Source organism: Oreochromis niloticus, linkage group LG12 (assembly GCF_001858045.2).
Source record: "Oreochromis niloticus isolate F11D_XX linkage group LG12, O_niloticus_UMD_NMBU, whole genome shotgun sequence".
NCBI classification, from domain to species: domain Eukaryota; kingdom Metazoa; phylum Chordata; class Actinopteri; order Cichliformes; family Cichlidae; genus Oreochromis; species Oreochromis niloticus.
Genome location: NC_031977.2, coordinates 10,110,443 through 10,135,876, shown reverse-complemented (window position 1 = coordinate 10,135,876; position 25,434 = coordinate 10,110,443). Strand labels below are relative to the sequence as shown.

At 40.9% G+C, this 25,434-nt stretch overlaps 1 protein-coding gene across 3 annotated transcripts in view; it reads left to right on the top strand.

The window, feature by feature from the left end:
* Positions 1–25,434, top strand: part of dock5 (dedicator of cytokinesis 5) — a 38,997-nt gene that overhangs the window by 2,382 nt on the left and 11,181 nt on the right. For 2 of the 3 annotated variants that reach the window (XM_005473063.4, XM_003445649.5), the window contains exons 2-31: positions 5,790–5,873; positions 6,096–6,136; positions 6,236–6,291; positions 6,566–6,662; positions 6,830–6,978; positions 7,132–7,267; positions 7,359–7,516; positions 9,098–9,179; positions 9,756–9,885; positions 10,612–10,684; positions 12,826–12,968; positions 13,134–13,259; positions 13,392–13,516; positions 15,764–15,862; positions 16,091–16,163; positions 16,286–16,389; positions 16,647–16,827; positions 17,174–17,271; positions 17,371–17,460; positions 18,820–18,920; positions 19,052–19,186; positions 19,280–19,391; positions 19,800–19,870; positions 20,099–20,205; positions 20,343–20,479; positions 22,499–22,594; positions 22,822–22,920; positions 23,225–23,395; positions 23,507–23,607; positions 25,160–25,218. In XM_005473063.4, coding sequence (XP_005473120.1) covers positions 5,790–5,873; positions 6,096–6,136; positions 6,236–6,291; positions 6,566–6,662; positions 6,830–6,978; positions 7,132–7,267; positions 7,359–7,516; positions 9,098–9,179; positions 9,756–9,885; positions 10,612–10,684; positions 12,826–12,968; positions 13,134–13,259; positions 13,392–13,516; positions 15,764–15,862; positions 16,091–16,163; positions 16,286–16,389; positions 16,647–16,827; positions 17,174–17,271; positions 17,371–17,460; positions 18,820–18,920; positions 19,052–19,186; positions 19,280–19,391; positions 19,800–19,870; positions 20,099–20,205; positions 20,343–20,479; positions 22,499–22,594; positions 22,822–22,920; positions 23,225–23,395; positions 23,507–23,607; positions 25,160–25,218 — 3,234 coding nt within the window. Of the gene's footprint in view, positions 1–5,789; positions 5,874–6,095; positions 6,137–6,235; positions 6,292–6,565; positions 6,663–6,829; positions 6,979–7,131; positions 7,268–7,358; positions 7,517–9,097; positions 9,180–9,755; positions 9,886–10,611; positions 10,685–12,825; positions 12,969–13,133; positions 13,260–13,391; positions 13,517–15,763; positions 15,863–16,090; positions 16,164–16,285; positions 16,390–16,646; positions 16,828–17,173; positions 17,272–17,370; positions 17,461–18,819; positions 18,921–19,051; positions 19,187–19,279; positions 19,392–19,799; positions 19,871–20,098; positions 20,206–20,342; positions 20,480–22,498; positions 22,595–22,821; positions 22,921–23,224; positions 23,396–23,506; positions 23,608–25,159; positions 25,219–25,434 lie in introns of those variants that run through there. The other variant, XM_025896993.1, reaches the window with a different exon arrangement.

Below are 25,434 nucleotides of genomic sequence, written 5' to 3'. Positions count from 1 at the left end.
ATGACACATCGCAGCTGGTGCGTGCCTTTTATTGTAAATTGTGACCAGTTTTTGAAGTGACCCTGTTGTTACAATGACCCTATTATAATTTTTTTCTTCCTGTTTCAGTATAAATGCTGTGTCTTCAGTACAGCATAGTACTGTGATAGTTTGCACATTTTATCGATACAGAGACATGAAATATCTATATTTTATAAAGTAAACGGAAATGCTCATGAAAAACTACAAACAAGAGGGCTCATCTAATGCACCACCACCCTGAGAGAATGTTAGTGGAGCTGCCGTACACTAAATTGACTCAAGTGAAAAATTATAACACACTTAAAGAGCAACTGCCTACTTCAGAGCACGCTAATGGCTCAGTCACACAAATGAAAATAGGACAGCAGCCTCTTTACGTCTAGCTTATTGCAACATTTATGGCAGGTTTTAGTGACAGTGTTGGCATGTTTGACCCATTTTACAACAATAAAAAGACAGGTGAGATGACTTCATCCAATAAGATAAAGTTAAGTTTAACTGTGAGGGCTTAATTTGCTGTTGTTACTTTGCATATGTCATTGCCATACTCTGTTAAAATGTTAAAAAAAGGTAAAAATCCCAATAATATTGTATCTTGAGGGAAGTATTGTGAGGGTATCTGGTGTTTCCCACCCCTACTCTGTGTATAGTTAAAGAATATAGGCAGATATGTTGATAATGGAATTGTCCATGAAATCCGACAAAGTCTTATCAGCACTAGCTGGTAAATTCACTATTCTAGTGTGCAGCATAAAAGAAGTTTCTTCGACTTCTGAAGCTGTAGCTCATCTCTGCTCGGAGGTAGATTGGTTGCCAGTCTACACAAAGCTCCTTTAGATGTAGAATAGCATGCCTTTATTGCCTCTGCACAATGTTGCACAATGAAATTCTGATGTACCTCCTGTTAGCCGTGCATGCATACAGAGGAACCACTACGGGGAGAACAAAACCGCTGCATCAGTGCGCCTCCACCCTTGTCAAGGCAGACCTCTCCCACTAGTCGTCTGAAATAAGAACATGAATTTTCTGGCTGTGCTGAATCGAACCTTATCCTTTTTAAGAACTGTCCATTGCGAGGCTCACAGTATTATTTGATAACAACACTTACTCACTGGCGGTACTCATTAAAAGGGCCCCTTCAGAAATGTTTGAAGAGGCCTAAAAATATCGCTTTGAATAATAATGTGTGTCTGAGAAGGGCTTACACTCTTCAAGAAAATGTAATAGACCATCTAAAAATTCTTAAAAGCACAATGTGAAAGTTGGTTTCATTAGAACCGGTGATGTCTCCCGATAAACTGGGGGGTACGCTATCATTTTATGTGCCCTGGATGCATCAGGTGTCCAAATCACTCTTGTGTAAGCAGTTTGTTGGCCCACAATGACTGTGAAAATAGCCGTGTCACAGTCATGCTTGTTCACATACATGCACATTGAAGCTGAACACCCTTTAGTGCAGGGAAGTCGAGACAGTTCCAGTGAAGTAACAATAAACATTTCTGAGTAACAATAAGCGGCTTGTGTGATAATGGAGTCATAATTATAATAGCTGCCTTACAGTTGCTTACAAGCAACACTTCTACCTCCTGTTATTACCCAAAGTTTTCTTCAGAGAACTGCCACTTGATGAAATTAGGCAATAAATAGCATGTAGCATTTTCTTTAAAATGATGAACCGCTTACTTTTGTTCTCTCTGCTTGCCTGGGGCGGGCGGGGTTGGGGGTGGAGGTTGTTATTAACAAAATGCACTGGCTTTGCAGCGTAAATGCATCACAGTCATTACATCCCCCAGTTTGCCAATTTTGCCATGTCAAACCTAACTGCAGCCGGTGATTTGGACATAAGTGCTGCCCTCGTTCTCACTTCGGACAGACTGAACCAATACCTGTTTACTTTTAAAACGTAATAGCAGATGAATCTTCTTCTTCTTTTACAGCCTGATGAAAGAAGTCTATACTTCTAAGGTTGTTTTAATTTTCTTTTTCTGTTTTTTTCCCCCTACCCAAATAAAAAGATGAACCCAAGCTGCTCTAATTTTATCCTTTTTTGCACTTTTTGCTTTGAACTTGAGAATTAACTTTCTGATTTATGGATAACATAAAAGGACTTATTAGCTGGAGCACAGTTTTAAGAGCTGCAGATCATTTCTGGCTGTCTAGACAAGGAGATGGGAGGCTCGAGGCTTTTCTTGTGAGGCCTTTACCTTTTGAGAAATGCTGCCGGGGGAGAATTGGCTCAAAAGCAAACCTTAATAGACTTACTTATCTAATGGCTTTTTGGAGAGATACTAACTGAACCTGTCCCTGCTTTTGGTAGTGTATGACATTTGTATGCCACAAGAGATACTGAATGTGATACATCACTGAGTGGTAGTTTATAGGAGGAAATAATAATATTTTAGTAGTTGCATCTGAAAAGTGATTTGATTTTGTATAAATGAATATGCTGCCTGTACATCAAACCCCGTGTATTGTGGCACTTAGTATTTCTATCCCATTATGGACTTTATGTTATATTTTTCTTTTACTGCACTGAAGGCTTTTCTACATTGAATGCAGAGGATTTGTATAGTAACATTTTCAAGGATTTCTTTCAGAAATTGATTCTTTCATCATTTAAAGCTGTTTTTTTTGCTTTTAATGCTATGTTTTTTTTAAAAATCTTGGTCATGCAATGGTCCTTTCATGCCCAGTCAGCAGTAAGAACAATAGATTCTCATTGTATTGTGTTAACTTTGATGAGCTGCCAGCGGCTGCCCAAACTCTTTGACTGGGGTGTTCTTTAATTGTTGGCTAATGCACCTCTATGGTAAATCATTTAGGGGGAATCAGGCTGACTCTGATTTAACATTAGCATGCTCATTAACTTGAACTTGTGCCGATAGAGCTTTATTGGACTTTACAACAGTAGCTACAGGCTCAGCATTTGAAGTTTAAGAGGAAGACAGGGTGCCTCAGAGTAGCACAGATTAGCTTTGCTGCCAGAGCCCAGACTGATGCTTTTGCTTTAGACAGTGTGGCTCTTGCCAGGCCCGGACACTGTGTCAAGTTGGTGAATGGCCCATTGTCACTCTTGGCTTGACTAGAGGCAGATGTCATTTTCTTCAGTGCACATATTCTGGCTGCATATATAATTAATTTCCTGGTGATTCACAGTATGCCTGTAACTTCTTTTTAAATACAAAGACGATTCCAAAAAAGTTCAGACTGTGTAAACTGTAAATGAAAAATGAATGCAATGATTTGCAGATCTCATAAACACACATTTTATTTGCAATCGAACATAGAAACCACATCGGTTGTTTAAAATGAGAAAATCTACCATTTCAGGAAAAACAAATAAGTTAAATTTAAATTTGATGACAGCAACATGTCTCAAAAAAGTTGGGTCAGGGCCATGTTTACCCCTGTATAGCGTCCCCTCTTCTATTAACAACAGTCTGTAAATATCTGGGCACTGAGGAGACCATTTATTGGACTTTTGGGAGAGGAATGTTGTCCCGTTCTTGTCTGACAGGATTATAGCTGCTCGGCAGTCCCCCATTTCTCATTTCATGATGGGCCAAATGTTTTCAGTTGGTGAAAGGTTTCGGCGACAGACAGGCCAGTTCAGCAACCGGATTCTTCTATTATTAAGTCATGCTATTGTAATAGATGCAGTACGTGGTTTTTGCATTGTCCTGCTGAAAAATGGAAGCCCTTGGCTCAAAAGACATAATCAAAGCTTCCAATTCCATAGACACTAATGGAAGCCCAGACCGTCAGAGATACAGGCTTTTGTACCGAGCAACAGATCACTCCTCTCTTTTTTTAGTCGGGAGGACATGGTGTTCATGCGTTCCAAGAAGAATTTCAAATTTGGATTAGTCTCACCACAGATTTCCAGTTTGTCCATTTTAAATGAACTTGGCTCAGAGTAGACAGCAGTGTTTCTGGATCATGTTCACATACAGCTTCTTCTTTGTACGAAAGAGCTTTACCCTGCATTTGTCGATGCCACTTCTGGAAGTATTCCTGAGCCTGTGCAGTGATTTGCATGACAGAATCATGTCTGTTTTTAATGCAGTGCTGCCTGAGGGCCCAAAGAGCATGGGCATGCAATACTAACTTCCATTGTCCTTGCGCACAGAGATTTCTCCAGATTCTCTGAGTCTTTTGATGATATTGTGTACTGTAGATGATGAAGTATTCAAAGTCTTTACAATTTTACATTGAGGAACATTAGTCTGACTGACAGGTTTCCCATTAACCTCATTAACTGCAGTTTTAGCAACTTTCTTCAACTTACATCTCTATCCTTTTGTTTCTGCATCCCAACTTTTCTTACAGTGATACATTTTCTCACTTTAAACATTTGATACTTTGTTCTGTTGTAAATAAAATTGGGTTTCTGAGCTCTACAAAACATTGCAATCTGTTATTATTTACATTTTGCACACCATCATTTTCTTTTCTTTTTTTTAGATTTGGGATTGGAAAACAACATCTGTCGCTTCTGTTCATGTTCATGTTCAAAAGCAGGAAAAATTTAACTGTTGTTAGGTTCCACTAGCTGTCTTTTTTGTTGACACAAGGAAGAAACTCACACCTGTCCAGGTGCTCCTAACAAAACAGCCGCCAAAAACCAGCATGATATTCCAGAAATGCAAACAAAGTCTCAAGCAAAAATGTGTTTTATGGAAAGCTAGACAAATCTGCCGATGAGGAGGAAGTCAAAGAGAAGGAAAAGCAGTCACATTCAGTGATTTGTCAAGTTTTGGTATTCAGACTGAGGTGTGATAAGCTGAGCCAGTTGGAGCGTGCAGTGAAATCTGGCCTCCAGCAACAAGCATTATCACCATGCAAGTCAGGGCAGAGCTCTGCTCATAGTTCCTCCATCTTACTGTGAGAATGAGTGGCTGCGCGCTATTGCAGCTCCCTCAAGTCGTGAATAAGACCTTTGCTACAGTAGTGTTTGCCAAGTTTTCTGTTTTGCAGTTTTATCCGCGCGCGCATGTGTGTGTATATGAGTGAGTGTACATATGTTTTTACGTACAAGCATTTTCTTGTATTAACCCCTCCAATGTCTGTCCTGGTAAACCGCTAAAAAGGAAAAGATAGGAGCTGCCTCCAGGAAAGCTGCAAGGTTAAAAATGAGAGCAGGGAGGGGCAGCGCTTGCAGGTGAGTCACTTGGCAGAAACACAGGCTGCAAGTGTAACTGCCGACCAAAGGTCACAGCAGGCATGTTATCGGATATAGGGAGAGTCTGATGCCATTGCTTTTTTAGCGGTACTCCTCACGTTTGACACTGCAACTACCTGCTCCGGCGCGGTCTATTTACTGGAACGTTAATCACAGCCCGAAGGCATCCAATTCAATTAAAAATAGCACAAACGCTTTGGAGGTTCGAGTCACAGAGGCGTGCTGCACAAACACACTGCCTGCTTTTAGAAAACGCAATAAGATGAGGAATAAATCAAAGATCAAGATCCTCTCTGCTGCGCGTGCGTGCTCTGTGACAAGGAGGTTGAATTGGTTTCTTTTTTCCAGTGAGAAACTGCAAACCTCTGATCCAGAACTTCTTTTAAAACAGACTTGCTCCTCTGTGCAATAAGTGATTGAAAAGGGATTTGGGGTTTTTGCAGTAATCCAGCGGACCTTGAGGAGGAACAAAACTCGTCAATCAATCTGTCTGCCCGAACCTTTTTATTTAATTTCTTTTGGTTAACAGTTTTTGGTGTGTGTGTGTAAGATTCACATTATGAGACAGTCCTGCTTTGTCCTTCAGTGATCTACAATTATGATGCCAGTGGTGAACAGGAGCTGTGTCTACAAGTGGGGGACACGGTGCACATACTTGAGAAATTTGAAGGTGAGCGAGTATAAGCACACAGCAGGCCCCGACACATCCCTCTTTCCCCTAATCTAAAGCAAGCTGACACAGGAACTTAAACGAGATGTTGAACTAACTGGCGCTCAGTGTGTTATGCATAGTAATGTAAATGAGTCTATTACATTGTCCACCTGACATCACTCCTATCTCGCTCTATCCCCTCAGTGTAACATTTTTGTTGGGTAATTTATGTCTTCTCAGGCTGGTATAGGGGCTACACTCTACGCAGGAAATCACAGAAGGTATGGGCAATAGTGCTATATTATCACAGTATCATTGTCTTGGTGTGTATGTGTGCGTGTAAATATACTGATCACTATGAATTTTTTCTTTTTCTTCAGGGCATTTTCCCTGCTTCCTACATCCACTTAAAGGAGGCTACAGTTGAGGGAATAGGGTGAGATCACATATCAGTAAACAGATCATTTTGATGATAATCCACTCTGCTTTTGGTTTGCTGTCCAGCCTTGTGATTTGCCAGCGACATAGCAGTGCACTTACAATTATCATAAGTGAGGACTCAGTAATGCTTTTCTTGGCTGTGTAAGGAAACCATCCACCTATTTATCATGTATAGAAAAGCACTTGAATCTATCCAAATTATATGACATGATCTGTGAGTGATGAGCCACTTTTCCAATGTCTTTCTATTCTCTTTTTGTGGCTGGTAGCCAGCAGGAAATAATTATTCCGGCCGATTTACCCCTGGTACAAGAGCTCGGAGCTACTCTGAGGGAATGGGCCCAGATATGGCAGAAGCTGTATGTGGTATGTGGAGACTTTTCTTTCTTTTATCTGCCACTTTGACTTTAGTACACACAGTTCCGTGCACCTCTGTTTTTCACCCCTTTGACACACTTTTGTTATAAAGTTTCATTGCTCTTCATTCCTCTGAAGGAAGGTATTATTTATAATAAAGCCTGTTTATCTGGCAGGTGAACAAGACAACTTTGTTCAGGACTGTGCAGCAGATGGCCTACAGCCTCATTGAATATCGATCTCAGATAGTGTCAGGAACGCTGCCCAAGGATGACCTTGTAGAGCTCAAAAAGAAAGTCACAGCAAAGATTGATTATGGAAACCGGTATGAATCCTGCTTTTTTTTTTTTTTTTTTCTTTTTTTTTCAGGAACTATTATTGTTGTGAAATCTCCTCAGGAAAGGGTTGTATGGGTGAGCCTTTTAAAATTGCTTCTGTAAACTTATTTGATGCTGTTTTGATCCTCTGGCTTGCTCAGGATTCTGGGTCTGGACCTGGTGGTGCGGGATGAAGCGGGAAACATGCTGGATCCTGACAGGACTAGTACGGTTAGCCTGTTCCGGGCCCATGAGACCGCCTCCCGCAGCGTTGATGACAGGATACAAGAGGAGAAGGCACAGTTCCGATTTGTTGATACTATCACCGGCTGTCAGTTTCATTTAATGTTGTTGTCCGCTCACTGTTTCTGGCCTTGTTTTCATGCAGACACGGCTACAGAACCTGGAAATGAGGCGTCAGACCCTTTTCAGTACGGTGCACACCTACAGCTTGCTCATGAACTTGAAAAACTTTGTGTGTAACATTGGAGAAGATGCCGAGCTGCTAATGTCTCTGTATGACCCGGATCAGTCTGAATTCATCAGGTTAGCTTGTTATGTTTTTTTCTCTTAACTCGACAACTAAACAGGTTTGCCGTTTGATAGTTTGCGCTCGTCTGTGCCTCTAAAAGTCTGTAGAAATGTTCACAATGTTCATATAATTGATCAGAAAACTTTTAAAGAAGTATTAATGGCTCGCAATACTACAACTGCTAAAGTGAAAAATTAGGAATTGCAATTATTTATGTAATGCAGTGGGGAAAACAAATGTAATAATGGCTGGAGGTTGTGCATTATCGTCAAATAACTCAGCACAGCTCTGCTTTAAATTAGCACTCAAGGCTGATCGTTGTTAGGCATTCATCTGCTTGCTGGTGTAGAAAACTACTGTCTGTATTTGCTGTTAGACGTTATACCCGCATAAATAATGGAAGTGATTAAAGCAACCTTTAAAAAGTAAACATTTTGCTAACTGAATGTTTACTAAAGTAGACAAATTAATGGTGCAAAATCTTGAAACAGTCATACTGCCGATGCTCATATCTGACCCGCCACGTACAAACGCAACGAGTGGAAATGACACTGTTTTCACTTTACTCTCAGACGTTGAGATCTTGTAGCTGGAACATTTCAACTGCAACAAATAGCTTTAGATCTGGCAGGGCTAAATCCGAAAGAAGTCAGACTTGGCGAGAAATCCCAGGCCGACCAGCTGACCTCAGTGCCTCACCACGTCAGCTGATGGCTCAGCCTCACCTTGTGTGGGTCCTGCTGGCAGATATTATTCGTGGTTTGCTGTTTAAGCTGCTGGCCTGCAAACTCTTATCGCTGTCTCTGCAAGCTGCTTTACAACCCACCTCCATCGTTTCATGCTACTCGTGCTTTGTCTCACTGAAGCTGCAGCCACACATGGAGTGATTCGAATGTTAAGCATCGCATTGAACTTCATAGTTGGTTGCTAGTTGAAATTCCAGTTGCCTAGGTAGTCCTTAAATGTAGCCCGTCATGCATCACTCTTCAGTATTCTGCAAGTGAAGTATTCACTTCACTTGCTTGCCACGGAGATGACCCACCTGCTTCGTGTTGACAGCATTGCTTAAAGCCACCCTGAATGACATTGGCTTTCCATGGTCACCACGTTGCTGCGAATCACTTCCTGTGTAGATGCAGCTTTGATGTTATGTGCATTGTTATGGGTGTGGGATGCTCTGTTCTGTGGGGGCGTCTCGCTGCTGTCCAACCTGCATTTTTCCCTATTTGTGCATGGAAATGCAGGGATGTGTGCTCTCAGGGAGGTCCCAGAACAGGGCCGTACCGCCAAATATAATTTACTGCAGATGGAATCAGTCTTGTTTTGACTAAAATGGTCCTGACAGAAATACCAATAATGACCGGCTGGTGATGATTCTTTTAGGATGGCTGCATCCTCCTATGTTTGGCAAGGCCTACAGGGATATCTAGGCTCTTATAATTATGGCATTTAAAATATGCAGACACTTGAAATTTTTTTTCTGGAAACTTTTGGATTTTATTGGGTGAGACATAAAATAATGCTGCTTTTACATTACTGGCTTTGGTTTCAGATAACGCCGTCTCTAACTGTGACTTTTATTTGAATTCTTGCAGTGAGAACTTCCTGGTGCGCTGGGACAGTATGGGGATGCCTAAAGAAATTGAAAAACTCAACAACCTGCCAGCGCTATTCACGGTAACCGAATCCCTACCCACCACAGTGCGTTCCCTCTCTTTCAGATTTAAACAATCCAAGCGCTGCCTGAAATCTGTGACAAAGAAGACAATTAGCCCCTGGATTGCTCCTAATTTACTAAAAGTTTCACTGAATGACTCACTCACAGCACATCATTGAAAATTTGAATGCATTTGCCTCCAATATGTTGCTTCTGTTTAAGTTAATAAGCGGTGTCTGTAATCAAGTCAGTGTGTTAACTCCATGTGTGCCATCAGGAGCTAGTGGTTTGGAGTGTGATAAAGCCACATTAATCAAGGTGCACAGTTTAAGATTATAGCAAAGCACACAAGTGGATGGTCCTTTGAAAAGTAAAAACCCTCAGAAAAATAAGCATATAAACATGCTGGGAAGGCGATGTGTTTAAAGCTTTTACTCCACTCCTTTATCATGGAAATATTTTCCATCTGGTCCTCAGCTCCAGCCCTGTGTATGTACACAATGACTGGCAAGTAGAGTCACTGCCTTTTGTGCCTAATGCACCTTATCTCTCGCAGTGTCATAATAAATAATCTTTTGTGTGTCCTCTGTGTCCAGGACCTGAGCAGCACTGACTTGATGAGGCAGCGACTCTTCCTGGTGTGTCAGATCATCAGAGTGGGCAGCATGGAGCTGAAAGAGGGCAAGAAACAAACAGGCGGACTCAGGAGACCGTTTGGTGTGGCCGGTGAGGGGCTTTTTATGTCCTAATATTTGTACGAGCAGTATAAAAGTTCAATTTAAGAAGGAAAAAAAAGAAAAAGCAAGCCCTCTCTGGTGGTACAGATGCATGAATAGTTTTGTTGAGGTGGAGAAATGAAAGATCCATGTGTCGAAACGAAATGGGAACACCTGCTTCCTGACCTAGAAAATGCCTTCACTCTGCCTTGGCAAGGCAGTCGGAGGAAAATTGGTTTAGCAACTGTCTTTTTGTTTTCGGCCAGATGATTAGTGGATTTGATGGGAAATGGTTTTCCTCTGGTGTTCCAGCAAATGGACTGAAACCGGAGTCAGAATGAACATTCAACTCAGAAGTCATATTATTCTTAGCCAGGAAAAAAAAGCGTTAAAAAAAAGCATTCTAGGAAAAGATCCGGGTGAAATGAACAATTCAAAGGCAAGATCAAGACCGCTCAATATATCTTACTAAGCTGGCTTTCTGCTGCGCCAGGCAACAGGTGAGCGGGATCCAACACCTGGCTCGGCTTCTTTTTCAGATGTGGAAAATACACTTTCCAGACTTATAAGTAAATTAACTTTCAGAGCTCTTTAAAAAATAAAACAGAAAAAAGGTGATTCCCATTTTGCTGTCGTTTTGGCATTTACTAGAAAACGCTGTTAAATCTAGTTAATTAGCTCGTCTTTTTCAGTCTGCAGCCTTACTGTGAATGTGTCAATGTGTTTGTCATTGCAGTGATGGACATAACAGACATTGCCCACGGCAAAATAGATGATGAGGACAAACAGCATTTCATCCCCTTTCAGCAGTGAGTCCTCTAATGTTGTCATATTTCTGCTGTTTACAGGCTCGGTCTTGTTTTGTAACGCAACTCAATTGAGCACAAATAATTCATAAGAACATGAATAGCTCTCGAGTTATGCTTACTGCCAACTGTGTTCCATTACGTTTGCTTTTTTTTTCTTTTTTCCAAGGCTGCAGTTCGACTTTTCCTACACTGTATTTCAAGGACAAAACACTTTTTGCAATTCTAAATGAAAGAGATGCTTCAAGATCATGTTTTTAGGGCACCTACAAACCGGAGGGGGAGGTGGGAGATAAACAATGACAGTCATATGTTCACAGGGATCGTAGATGGAAGAGACCCAAAAATATCTCGACTCATTTCTGGCTTCTGTACAAATTTTACCAAGTTTTAACCTCAGTTTTTCTTTTCTTTTCACTCTAGAACAGATCACTCTGTTTTTTTGAGAAGGTAGAGACCAAAAAAATATTGATTTAAATTTTCAATTCATGGCATCCTTCTTACCTTGAAAGACTTTGGCCCTATGTGCTTTGTATCTGACAGGAAATATGCAAGCCTTCAGATAAATATTAGGTTTTGTTTGGACATATACAAAGGAAAGATTGCACCGCTGAGCGTTTTAAGCTTTCCAGCCATGACAGGTTAATGATTTTTTTGTTTTTTTCATTTCATTAACAGAGTAAATGTTTTGGCACTGTACGAACAATTAGGTAAATATAAATAGACCAGGGTAAGTACATTTTTAATTGAACACAAGATTAAAAAAAATAAATAACTACAACGAGACACTGTTACATTTTTCTCCTGAGCACTGAACGTGGTGAAAGGCTGTGAGATGGAACTGATCGAGATCACCAGTTTTGGCAAGCTGTCTGTAGCAACTCTAGAGTTCACCTTACATCTTGGGACACACATCGCCCAGTTTAATCTGAGCTGGTGTGGTGAAATAGAATAACTAATTAATAACCTAGTGTATAAAAAAAAACCCTCACCTTAACGTTCATAGATATAGAAACGTTCATATTTAATAAACTTTCCATTTACAAAACAGCATGAGATGCCGCAAGAAACATGCAGTTACAACAATATGTTTCAGTTTTTCTACATTCAGTTTGCTGTCAGCACAGTGTGTCGGCTTAAGCGTCTTAGTCTGATGTCATTATGTAAAAGCCTTGGGTGATGTCTTTGTCGGTAAGAAGGCTGTAAAAGTGATGATGATTCAGACCTCTGTCTCAAATTAAATTAATGGTTTGGACAACAGCTCTCGTGATGCGACTCGTCCCTAACAGCCTGTAACACCATGCTTTGTGGTGCAAAATAAAGTAACCCCTCCAAAAAAACAAAAAAAACCCATTGATTTTCTTTCTCTGCTAATTTTACACCTTAAAAAGCCATCCAGTGAGCCAGCTGGGACCTTTTGCTGGGCCTGTTTTGGCCCTTGATTAACACCCTGATCTGCAGTGTTAACCTCCAGTCACAGGTAGAGCAGACTAGCAGTAGCATGGTGTTGGAGAACTGAAAGCTAATCCAACATCGTAGACGAGTAAAAACACAACATTTCATCGATTTAATGTGACATATGCTTTTGCAGCACACAGAAACCTGACATAGTGAAACCTTATCTGACACATTTCTCCTTTTCTTGTTCCTTGTTACTAAACCACTACAATAGAGTTTTGTGATCACTCCCTTCTGTGTAATTACAGCGTCGGCACTGTGTGATTCTGTTTTTAGTAACTCTGATACAAAGACGTTCGGCTAACCTCACTGAGTACTTCCATAGAGGTGCAACTGTAAACTAAAAATGTGGTCAAGTGCTTTAAAGTACTTTAAAGATCAAAACTGATCGATTCTTTTTTTGGGAATCTATAATCTATATTTTAAAGTATACACATTGGTGTTTGTCTTATGAAAGGTTAGAGTAGTGCTAGTATTCTAAGCAACTTTACTCTGCTGTAGTCGCTCGAGCAGAGCAGCAGGGTTGTGGGAGAGATGCTGCGTGTTGTCAAAAACTCCAGAAAGCCTCACAGTGCCTTCGCAGCTCTTCCGTCCATTTGTTTGTCACCTGTCAAAGATGCTGGCAGTTGATTATTTTTTTATTTTTTACTTTTATTGTATTGTCACCTCTATATTTTCCCTCTCAGGATAGCTATGGAAACCTACATCCGTCAGAGGCAGCTCATCATGTCTCCGCGCATCCCTTCTCGAGTCATAGGAGAGAACGAGCCCCTCACAGCTGTCTTCAACAAAGTCATTGCCACGCGGGAGGTCAATCACAAAGGCCAGGGTAAAATGAAGTGCTCACAGACAGTGTGTTCCCCTGTGATTTTAGAGGGTTGCTCAAAATTGACCTTTTTTTTGCTTTGAGGAAAATAATTGATGTGTGAGGGGTCTGCAAGGTGTACGCTTCTGCAGTCTGCCTCATTGAATTTCTTTACATGTTTGCTGGCAGGGCTGTTTGTGACCATGAAGCTTCTCCCAGGGGACCTTACCCAAGTCAGGAAGGACTACCCCCACTTTGTGGACCGCAGCACAGCTATCGTCAGGAAAATGGGCTTTCCAGAAATCATCCTCCCTGGTGAATTAAAGCCTTTGTTGATGGGCAATTCTTACCATGGTCATGCTCATTTTAATTGCTCACAAAGCTGTGACGAGCTTTTTTTGTAATTTCTCAACACAACCTTCTGATCGTCTTTTATCCCTTGTCCAGGAAACGTGAGGAATGATATTTATGTAACCTTGCTACAAGGAGAGTTTGACCGTGGTAAAAAGAAGACCCCCAAAAATGTAGAGGTCATACTGAGTGTGCACGATGATGAAGGCAAGCCCATGGAGGTAAAATAGACCAGTGAATGAAATTTAAAAAAAAAAAAAAAAAAATCTTTTATTGAAGAAAAAAAAAAAAAGTAATTTAAATTGAGCTTAATCCAGCTTACTGAATGGCATCTTTTTATAAGTCATATAATTGTGACAATATACATGTAACCATGGTTCTGGACAGCCCTAAAGATAGAAAAGTGTTCTATTTTACTTATCAACAATCAGAAGTTCTGTTTTGTTTCTATTTAGTAAACACTAGTCTATAAAAACTGGAAAGCCCAAAGCACAGTTCACTTGCTCAAGTTGCCCCATACCTCTCTGTTAGAGATTATTGATGAGATTCACCAATAAATATGGCCTAATGTGGATTTTGTAAAACATCATTTGGAGTTGAAGCTTGCTTCGTTGCTTCCAGCTATTTGCAGAATTCTTTCCATTGGTTTAATACATACCTGCAGCTTCCATATGAGTGTCTCCAGAGTGAGAGTTGTCTTTCCAATGCAATGATATGCATGATAACTTCTTAAGTAGCAGCTATTCCTGCTGCAGACAATCCTGTTTTACAGTTAAATAATTTGTTTCTCATCTTTAGTCTTTAGCTTAATCAGCTGTTTGTTCATTTTTATTTTACTGTTGGGAAAAGGCTCTTTACTCAAGTCAATGTTTTTAAATGAACCTATTTATGTAGCTCTATAGTGTGGTAGTTTACACATTCGCTTTGCAATTGAAAGGCTGCTGGTTTGACTCCAGCTGGATACACAAACCCCTTCAGAGTTGCTTCAAGACGAGCATCTGGTGTAAAAATCTGCCTGCATATGGTTGTGGCGTTGGAGCAGCCAAAATATAAATTTCAAGCTACTACTTAAATAAAACTGAATTGAATATATTTATATAGCATCAAATCACAAAAACAGTTGTGCCACAGGGCTTAATAGTCTAAGGTAAAGACCCTACAATAATACAGAGAAGGCCTAACATTCACACGACCCCCTATGTGCAAGCACTTTGGCAACAGTGGGAAGGAAAAACTCCCTTTTAACTGAAAGAAACCTCAGGCAGAACCAGGCTCAGGGAAGGGCAGCCATATGTCACGACTGGTTGGGGGTGAGGGGAGGGATAATATATGAAATGTAGGGCTAATTTGATCGCAGTACAACTGATCTGTATTTCGTGCAGCAAGTCTGACTCGTTTCCTGTGGGTGCTGACTTTTGTCACTGATTCCGTTCATAATTTTTATAGATGGAATTTCTAGGCATAGCTCGGTAGTGGAGGGTCTCCTTTTTGGTGGCCTCAGGATTTCATCTTTGCTTTTTGCAGACGATGATGTGTATAGTGGTGGTGGGAATGAGAATCAACACCTCCAAAGTCTGAGGTCATGGCCTTAGTCAAAAGAGTCAAAAGATGGTGGAGTGTTCACTCCCAGACTCCCAGACTTCCTCAAATGGAGGATTCGAGTGTCTTGGTGTCTTGTCCAAAGTGATGTGAGAGTGTAGCATGAGATTGACAGACGGATTGGCACCACGTCCTCAGTGAAGCGGACACTGTATTAATCTGTTGTTAAAGCTAAGCAGACAATTTATTGGCCAATCTAAGTTCCTACCCTCACCTCTGGTCATGAGCTCTGGGTAGTGACCGAAAGAATGAGGTTGCAGATAAATGAGTTTGCTTCAAAGGGTGGTAGGGTTCTCCCTGAAGCAATAGGGTTAGAGTTCAGTCATTTGAGAGGGACTTGGAGTAGAGCTGCTGCTCCTTAACATTGAAAGGAGCCAGTTGAGGTGGATCAGGCATCTGATTAGGATGCCTCTTGGAAACCTCCTAGTTTTGGACAAGTCCTACTAGGAGGAGGCCCTAGGGCAGAGCTAGGACTCAACAGAGAAATTATATCTCTCAGCTGGATTGGAAACAACTCGGTGTCCCTTGAGATGAGCTGAAAGAGGTGGCTTGGGTGAGGGAAGGTGGGGCTTCGACTATGACCCAAACTCAGATAAGCAGCAGTGGATGAAGAGAAGGAGGGATCTACCAAATCATTAAAGCTAAATCGTTTCTTAAAATCCTTTGGCGGGAGACCGTCCGTATTGCTGGATCATTATCTAACTGATAACTGAAGTTTGGTAACTCTGTATTGATTACATGTAGCAATTTTATGTGCTTGGCTGTACTTTAACCAAAAAAGAAGAAAGTCAGAGACAATTGAAAACAGCAGAAAGAACATTGAAGATGTTCCTGTCATGTAAACTAATCTCTTCCTTTAATGTCTTTAGAAAGCCATATTCCCTGGAGCTGGTTACGATGGCATAACAGAGTACAAGTCTGTCATTTACTACCAGGTGAAGCAGCCTTGTTGGAATGAAACGGTGAAGGTAAGCTCACAGCAAGCACCCACATGAGCAGCTCTGTGCCGTCATGTTATCTAATGAGATTTCTTTTCAAAATGGATTTGCTGTGGCTCAATTTATACAATAATCTGTAGGGACTGCATTGGTTGAATGCGCTATATGTAAATCTCCCACCCGCATTTGTTCCATATGTATAATCCTGTATTAGCACATTTCCTAATTCCAGTACCTTTATTTCTTTGTCCTTGCAAGGTGACGATTCCCATTGAAGACGTGTGCCGCTGCCACTTGAGGGTGATGTTTAGACACAGATCCTCCCAGGACTGTGAGTGACTGTGCCTTATTTGTATGACAAACACCCACGTGTAATGCTGCCACCATGTTAAACACAGCTAGTGTGAGTGTTCTTGGATGAGTTCCCGTCTTATGCTCCTGTGTGCCCTTCAGCTAGGGACAAGTCAGAGAAGCCCTTTGGCATGGCCTTCGTTCGGCTTATGAGAGGAGACGGAACCACGCTGAGAGATGGCAGACACGATCTTATCGTCTACAAGGTATTGTTGCGGTATGATGTATAGGACAGGATGCTTTTCATATATTTATGCCGTGTTAAAGGTAATTCATTGAGCTTTAAGATAAGCAAGAGAATGTTTATTGCTTTTATCTAATTATGCAAAAAGCCTGTCTTGAATAGCTGACAGTGGGTAAATGGATTATGCATGAATCTCTCCAGAGTCAATAAATATGAAATTAGATTTCCATTGATCAGTGAAACCACATGATTCATTCCCTAGTTTCTGACTTTTCTTAGGTTGACGTGAAAAAAGCAGAGGATGCAAAGGTTTATCTCACCTTGCCAGCAACCTGGGCGGAAGTGGAGGAGAAGGAGAAGCAAACGGGAAAGCAGTTCCACCATTCAGGAGTCATTCCTGTGACTAAGGACAGCTTCCAGCTTGCCACACTCACCTGCTCCACTAAACTCACTCAGAATGGTACCATCTGGCTCATCTCTTATTTTTTCTGCCACCCTTCCAGCCTGTCATAATGAAAAGATGTCCTGTCACAAGTGGTGTTTTAAGAACTGAAACAGCTTTGTTGATGGATAGCTAAGCATACTGTCATTTGACCTCCCCGCTGATTGCTTTGAAATGAATGAGAGTGATCCGTGTTGCTAATATTTCGCTGATGTGTTGATGCTGTCTGATGCATTTCTGATTCAATTAATGCTGAAATTTCTGCCTTTTAATATGCATTACATTAAGTGATGTGGTAACAGAGGAGACGTTGCTCTTGCAATTTTTTTGTTTGTTCATTTGTTTTCTCCCCTTTCTCCTTTAGTGGATCTACTCGGCCTGTTGAACTGGAGGTCTAACACTGAGGATCTTGACCAGATTTTGCAAAGACTCATGGAGGTGGAAGGAAGCGAGATAGTTAAAGTATGCACAAAAATGTGTTACATTAAATAAATTGTCTAGAGTGTTTTAGAGAACTGTGTTTAATGGCACTGTTGTAACAGGTTTTTGTTTAATCCACAGTTTCTCCAGGACACTCTCGATGCCCTGTTCAACATCATGATGGAAACCTCAGAAAAGGACACCTTTGACACTCCGGTGTTTAATGCCTTGGTTAGTCACAGGAGCTACAATTGCATATAGCCTAATATTAGGATTCTCATCGGTTTAAAAGCACAAACACAATTAAAAAACACTCCATAATTGGGATCAACCTATTGCTTAATTGCAGAGGTGTGAAATAAACCTTTTCATAATCCCATCAGATTAAACACAAATCAAATGTAAATGATTTAACCTGATTAGTGGCTTGCTGAGATCTTCCTGTCAATGTCCTCTGGCTACCCAATGACAGGCACCGTTGTTGTTGCAGTGAACAAACTGTACAGTATATATGTCCATCTTTAGTCAGCTGATCAAACCATGTCAAAGACAGTCGACATTCTTGTCACTTTGTTTTTTCATTTATGTGGAATCGCAGAATCACACGCCTGAAATGCCCAATCACAATTAGGGAAAAAAAAAAAGTTTGCATGGAACAGCAGCCAGTGTCAGTATGTGTTAATTCCTACTGTTGAGTTTCAGTTTGCGTTCCCTCAGGCTGAATCAGTTCACAGGGAAGAAAAATAAGTCATAATAATAAAACTGAACTGATTTTACAAGTTTAGACTTTTTTCTCCTCAAATTTAAATTCATTCTGAAATTTACAAAAATTGGGTGAAAGTTGCTGCGATCACCAGCCTTGATGATAAATGCAGTTCCTGTGCCTGCTTCTTAAAAGCCACCCGGTGTTTTTGGCTTTTGAACACGTATAATGCCCCAGCGTAGTCCATGTCCATCAGAACTGCTTGCGAGATGATTGATCCCTACCCCCACAAACACACACACGCACCTTTTCTTTTTTTTTGATGCCTAGATTGGCAAAGCAAGGTCCCACTGTTTATTATTACTGTGACTCCTGAAAGCAGCAATCTGACTTTCACACCCAGGCGATGGTGACAGAGTAATTGGGGTTAAAACTTTCTCGTCTCTCTGTTTTCTTCCGTTTGTAACATAACTGAATCTGGCACTTCTCGTGCAAACAGCTAAGTGGAACGCTGTGAAAGCCTTCTAGGACACACTGTATGAAAATGTGTGTTGTCGTCTCTATATTTAAATCATATCATGCCTCCCTCTTTTCTGTGATGGCAGACTTTTTGAAATGTGGCCATTCATAGCAGTTTTGAGCACATTTGCCTCTTGATGTTTTTCCGATTGTTTGAACTAGTAATTTTTTACCAAAACCTGGCACTTGGTGTGAAGTAGTGACTGTGCGATGCTCTGTTTGCATTAGCGCCTACTTGATACAGCCTTTCTATAACGTTAGAGGAGTGAACAACTTTTCATTTACATAAAATGATAACCTTTATGAACTGTTTAAATCTGCACAGGCTTTAGTTTTATTTCCTCCTTGTTCTTTTTGCTTTTATCCAGGTATTTATAATTACTCTTATTGGCGACATCAAATTCCAGCACTTTAACCCCGTCTTGGAAACCTACATCAACAAGCACTTCAGCGCCACCTTGGCTTACGTGTGAGTCCCCATTCTATATTTATACTTTTAATAGCTTGTGCTGTTTATTCTTAATTCTTTCAGCTCTTCTTCTCCTCCCACACCGTAATTACCCCCTTAGACCTTAATGTCTAACTGATTCACTTTCTCAGGAAGCTAACCGGGGTGCTTAACTACTATGTGGGCCATGCTGAAGAGCCCGGCCTGACTGAGAGACTCTATACCGCACTCAAAGCTCTCAAGTACCTGTTCAGGTTTATTGTACAGTCCCGAGTCCTCTATCTCAGGTACGAGAAGCACTGCAACACAAGAATCCCCTCAGCATTTCCATCATTCCGAGGGTGGCTTCTTGTGTTTTAATGGTGGTGTTTTTTCCGCAGGTTCTATGGGAACAGCGAGGACGGAGACGCTTTCTTCAACTCCATCCGCACCCTCTTCCTCTCTTTCAACTCTCTCATGGACAGACCGCTGGATGAGGGAGTAAAGATAAAGGTACACTGAAGGTGTTTGTGTGTTTAGGAACTAAATATATCACGTGGAAGCACTTTATAATTGTATTTATTTATTTTTTTAAACCAAAAAGCCATTTGTCTAGCTTTACAATGGAACTAAAATGCAGCTGGTCAGACTTTATGAAGATATTATTTTGGTTTTTGGTCTCTATTTTTCTGCTGCTGCTGTTCAATAACTGCAGCAATCCAGCTGTGAAAAATGTGTTACACTGTTGTACACAAGTTATGGAGGAAGCTGTACAAATTAACTGCAAAATAATGTGAGCTCTTTGCTGGCGGGCTCGGTGAGGTGAGGAAAAAGCTCAGTTTAAAAGCTTGTTTGACTAGAGAATAAAAATCGTCTCCAGTCTTCAGCCTGATGAGACCTGATTCTTTGCTTTTTTTTCAGGGGGCTATATTGAAATACCTCCCCAGCATCATTAATGACATCCAGACTGTGTTTGATCCTGTGGAGCTCAGGTAACTCTCCAGAGAGTTTGCACAGCGGGAAATGATAATTGCCTGTCTACGTGCAAATTGTCATATTTACTTCTGAGCAAAGGAGGCGTTTTTCCTCAATTCTTGCCGCTGTAAAATCAACCCGTCGTGTGTGCGGCTCATTAGTCCTCTGTGACTATAATTACTGGATGTGAAATGTGAATAGCATTAAAATTGTCACAGCTGCTCTTTTGCCTCTTTTTCTTTCAGCGTTCTCCTCGCGAAGTTCATCGAGAGCATTCCCGACTCTCAGCTCGTGCGTCAGAAGCTTGGTTGCATGTGTAAAATGGTGGAGAGTGACCTTTTCAGGCAGCCAGGTAGGAGTCCTTGAGGCTCAAAAAAAAAGCCCGTGATGACATTTCGTACGAGATGAAAGAGGAAAAACAACTTTTACACTTGCGTACAAGTTTATTAGGTTAAATCCATTAACGGGAAATGCGCCGTGTTCCCTCAGAGTGTCGAGATGTGCTTCTGCCGCTTGTTACCGATCAGCTGAGTGGGCAGCTGGACGACCACTCGACTAAACCAGACTACGAGGCCTGCGTCCAGCTGCTCAGCACAGTGCTGGACAACCTGGACCGCAAAAACGTGGTGAGGCAATTACTACTTCATGTCCAAATTACCGTAGGAATTATCTCGTCAGAAATGAGGTGGTCGATACGAGCTGCCAAAATTCAATTTATCCACAGAGAGCGGGTAAAGAGCTTAGGTATCCATGGGGACCACAAAGAAAAACTGCTGCTCTTTACCATCACAAGGAGCCAGTTGGGGTGAATTGAGCCTATTTTTAGATTTTATCTTTGTACTTTTAACTGGGGAAAAAGGCCTTAGGCAGACCCATAGCATGCTGGAGGGATTATAGATCTCATCTGACCTGGAGGAATCTGCGATCCTCTGGAGAAGGTGGAGGATGTAGTTAAGGATAGGAATGTCTTGGCTGCTCTGCTTACCCTGCTGCCACTGTTGTGCTTATCCAAGATAAGCTGTTCAAAATGGATGGATGGATGGTTAAGTGGAACATCTAGTTATCCCAGTTTGACTTTTACTTGCCTAGGTTTTGAAATATTGCTCTCTAGTGACTTTTTTCCTCCCCTCCCTCCACCCTATTATACCGGAGATGAATGGAATTTCCTTCTTTGATGCTCCAGCTAGAAGAAAAATGGCAGTCGCATCACTTCCCACATAGGTTGTCTGGATAATCCACAAACCTACATTTACTAGTGTGAAGTCTACCTTCTAACCTTAATAAACATGAAAAATATTTGCTGCACATAAAATAATTTCATCCTTGTTATTTTATACCTAAAGAAAAACAGCAGACCACAACAGACCAGCGACCTGCCCATATTCACGAGTTCCAAAAATAGAGCTATGTCAAAGGATGATTCAGCACAAGCATGACAGAGTAATAAAGTAGAAAGCAATAAATTCAACAAATCCCACTGCGGTATCTTTTTACTGTTTAGATGAGAGAGCCGGCTTCGTGTGTAGCTTGGTGATATGCAAACTGCTGCTGAGTTTACACTCAGCTTTGTGGTCACAAATGTAGCCAAGCTGACGACGTGGTGTCAGTAAATTTAGAGCTGAATCCAGTAAAACGCTAAAAACCTTAGACCTGGCAGTCTCTTATAGGCTCTACACATTTGTTTTTATTTTTGAAGTGCTTCTAAGTTTTCTTGCCATTGCCAAAAAGCATAAATTAATCCTGATTAATTCAGTTTGCAACTTTCATGCAATCTGGTAAAAATCGCAAATCTGGAGCCTTCTACATGTATACAAAATGTACATTAACCATTCATATTCATAATCCAGCCAGAACCACGTGGATTTATAACAGGAATTCAGACATTCCCCCACAAACAGGGACATAGTTGCTGCAGGACAGCAAAATGACATAGGCGCTTGGCAGCCTCTCTTTTATAAAGGATTATAACCAGAATACAACCCGATGGCAACCAGTTGAGTTGAGTTCCAACTCTGAGCTCATTGGCACCGAATGACTGTGATTAGCTGCAACGTGCTGGCAGCAGTCTGCTATTATTCACAAGCCTTCGCCAGTTTGTCTGAGAGTGATTGCAATCAGCATGAATCAGGCCGCAATGGTTTGGAGACAGATTCCACCAGGCAACCAGAGGTCACACGGAGGTTGAGGTTGTTGCACTCTCAACCACCTGAGGAGCAGTTAGTTGCCAGAACTACTTGTTGGTCAGAAACGCGGAAAAAAAATGGACGACCACAATTTTTTTTCTCTTGAGTTTTTACTCTAATATGACTAAAATCTGGACATATCCAGTTTCTGATAGAGAAATGCTTGACACCTGGAACCCATAGATCTTATGAGTCAATCCACTAATTGATTGAGTTATTATATTTTGTGTGTGTGTGTGTGTGTGTGTGTGTGTCTATTTTAAAATTAAATACTGCGGGCACCGCAAAGGGAATTTCATTCATCTCTACTGTGTTATAGCGGGGACGGCACTGTCAAAGCTGAGTATTTCAAAAATAATGAAAGCGCCGCTGTTAACAGTTTAACAAAAAGGGATTCTGTCAGTCTGTGACAGCACGTCTGCGTCGCTGGTAACGGTGCCTGAAGCTGTTCTGTCTGCGCAGGGTCCAACCAGGGGGCACGTTCAGCTGATAATGGAGAGGCTTCTTCGCAGGGTTAATCGCACTGTCATCAGCATGGACCGATCATCTCCTCTCATTGTAAGACGCACTGATATTACAGCTGAAATGTGTCCTTGACAACCACATTGTCAGCATTGATTTTAATATTAATGGCACTGACATCAACAATTGCTATATATATATATATATATATATAATATATATATATATATATATATGGCTGAATATGTAAAATATGTGCTGAAAGTGTCTTTTTTTTTTTTTTTTACCTTGAAAGACATTTGACTGTGTCTCTCTTGTGGCAGGGTCACTATCTCGCCTGCATGACGGCGATCCTCAAACAAATGGACGACATGCATTACTCCCACTACATCAGCACCTTCAAGACGAGACAGGATATCATTGTAAGTGTCTTGGTTCCTCCCCTCTTGGCTACAGCTTGTCCTGAAGCATCTCATCAATAACAGGCTTTAAACCACCCAGGCCACTTACTGCTCCTTAAGAGAATATTGATTCTAGACATTTCATGCAGTGGATTAAGCACGCATGATGAGGATGTCCGTGGGCCTTAATTAAGCCGTGGGATCATTATGCGTGACTGACGTGTAGTTGCAGCGCTGTGAATTTTTGGGCTTTTTTATTATATTTCTTTAAAGGGCTGGAGAGCAAACCCATGCAGTAATGATTTTATTGTACTTTTGACCCAAGGACTTCCTCATGGAGACATTCATCATGTTTAAAGACCTCATGGGAAATGTCTTCCCCGCTGACTGGATGGTCATGAACCTGGTGCAGATGGGAGTCTTCCTCAGGGCCATTAACCAGTACTCGGATGTCCTTAACAAGTTTTTCCTGGACCAGGCGCATTTTGAACTCCAGGTTAGTCTCGTCCTCCTCCTGCTTTAGTAGAGGTTACATTCTTTATTAAACACAAACTCGAAATCGGTTAATTATGGTATTAATATTTGAAAACCCTGCTTCCCCTCGCAGCTGTGGAATAACTACTTTCATTTGACCGTGGCGTTTCTCACTCACAAGACGCTGCAGCTGGAGTCCTTCTCTCAAGAAAAACGAAACAAGATACTGAACAAGTGAGACCATTTACTTTTCATCAGACAGGTTATTAAAAATAACAAACAGATTGTGCGTTGTGTAGAATGTAAACAAAAACAGAGTGCGTTTTATAATTGGCTAAATATGGAAGAAAAGCATATTAAATGCTGAAGAATTAACATGTTTTCATTTTTAATACGCAATACAGGAAAAAAAAAAAAGACCGGCATCACTTATGTTTTGAAAAGTCCTTATTTTTGAAAGCACATTTGTTTTCTTCTAATGTAACCTGAAATTGATTGGAAATCTTGTAAATGGCAAATAATGATTAATGGAATAATTCATCATAAATCATTTATGAATTTTTTAATGGAGTATCTACAAAGGCATACATTGGGCCTCATTAGCAACCATTACTTCTGTTCTCCTGTGGCACATTGTGCTACCGAACTCAAGTTTATCACATTAAAAGACTGATTAATCATTTGAAAACCCCGTTCCTATTACGTCCGCTGTTGCATTGATTAAAGAAGTGGTAAATTTGGTTAGTGGTTCGGGCGGAGAATCAGGCTCTGCGGGTCAAATTATAGTGCTAAAATGGGCCAAAAAAATCAAAATCTAATGTTCTTCTGAAACTCTCAAGTTCTAAGAAATAAAGGGTGACCTGGAAATTCAACAGTATGTACCACTCCATTTAAACAAACTGGTTTTAGTGGGAAGCCAGAGTACCTACACGAGTTCGACAGATACCTTGCAGGTCCTTATCTGCCAGCTTCTCAAACTTAAAGAACAAGAGAGTTTTTGATTCAGTTTTATGGATATAGCGCCAAATAACAACAACAACAGTCACCTAAAGGTGCTTTACATTGTACAGACCCTACGGTAATACAGGCCCAGCAATCAGATGACCCTTTATGAGTAAGCACTTGGCGACAGTGGGAAGGAAAAACTTCCCTTTAACAGGAAGAAACCTCCTGCAGAACCAGGCTTAGGGAGGAGCAGCCATCTGCCACAACCGGTTGTTGTTGTTGAAGTGAGGGAGTCGAGACATTAGACACACTGTGTCTACAGATAATTAATAACTGATAATTAAATGCTGAGTGGTGTATAAACACACAGAGAGTGTAAAAAGGTGAGTGAAGAAACACTGAGTGCATCATGGGAATCCCCAGCACCTCAGGAGGGTAACTAAGGGGGCGGGCTTTAAGGGTCACCTGATTAAGCCCTAACTACTGTATATGCTTACCAAAAGAAAAGGTATTAAATCTCATCTTAAAATTAGAGAGGATGTCCATCTCCCGAATCCAAACTGGAAGCTGAAGGCTCTGCCTCCTATTTTACTTTTAAATACTCTAGGAAGAGAGTAAGCTGCTCTATTGGGGTGATATGGTACTATGAGGTAGGATGTGGTCTGATAATTATTTGTTCTATTTTTTGTTTTCCTCGTACAATCTTCAGTTAAATATAAGATTTAAATGATATGCAAATAACTGCATTTTGTCATCATTTCCTGTTTGCACACCTCTTATGCCACTTTTGTTGTGGTTTTAGAGCATATTTTAACAACGCTTTGATTGAATTTTGCTGCAGATACGGAGACATGAGGAAGACTATTGGATTTAAGATCAGAGATATGTGGTATAATCTCGGTGAGTGTGCTGGACCATCTGGTAATGCTTCTGTTATCACAGAGTTTGTGGAACTGTGTATTCATTGCCTGCAAGTAATGCAAGGGGAATAACAAGACAATATTTTTTATTGTCCGGCTTCATATTTTGTTGTTGTTTTGTTTGCCACATTATTAGATTTGTCCTCTCTTTGTTGAGAATGAAGATGCTGTTTATTGCCTCCTCAAATAACACTGA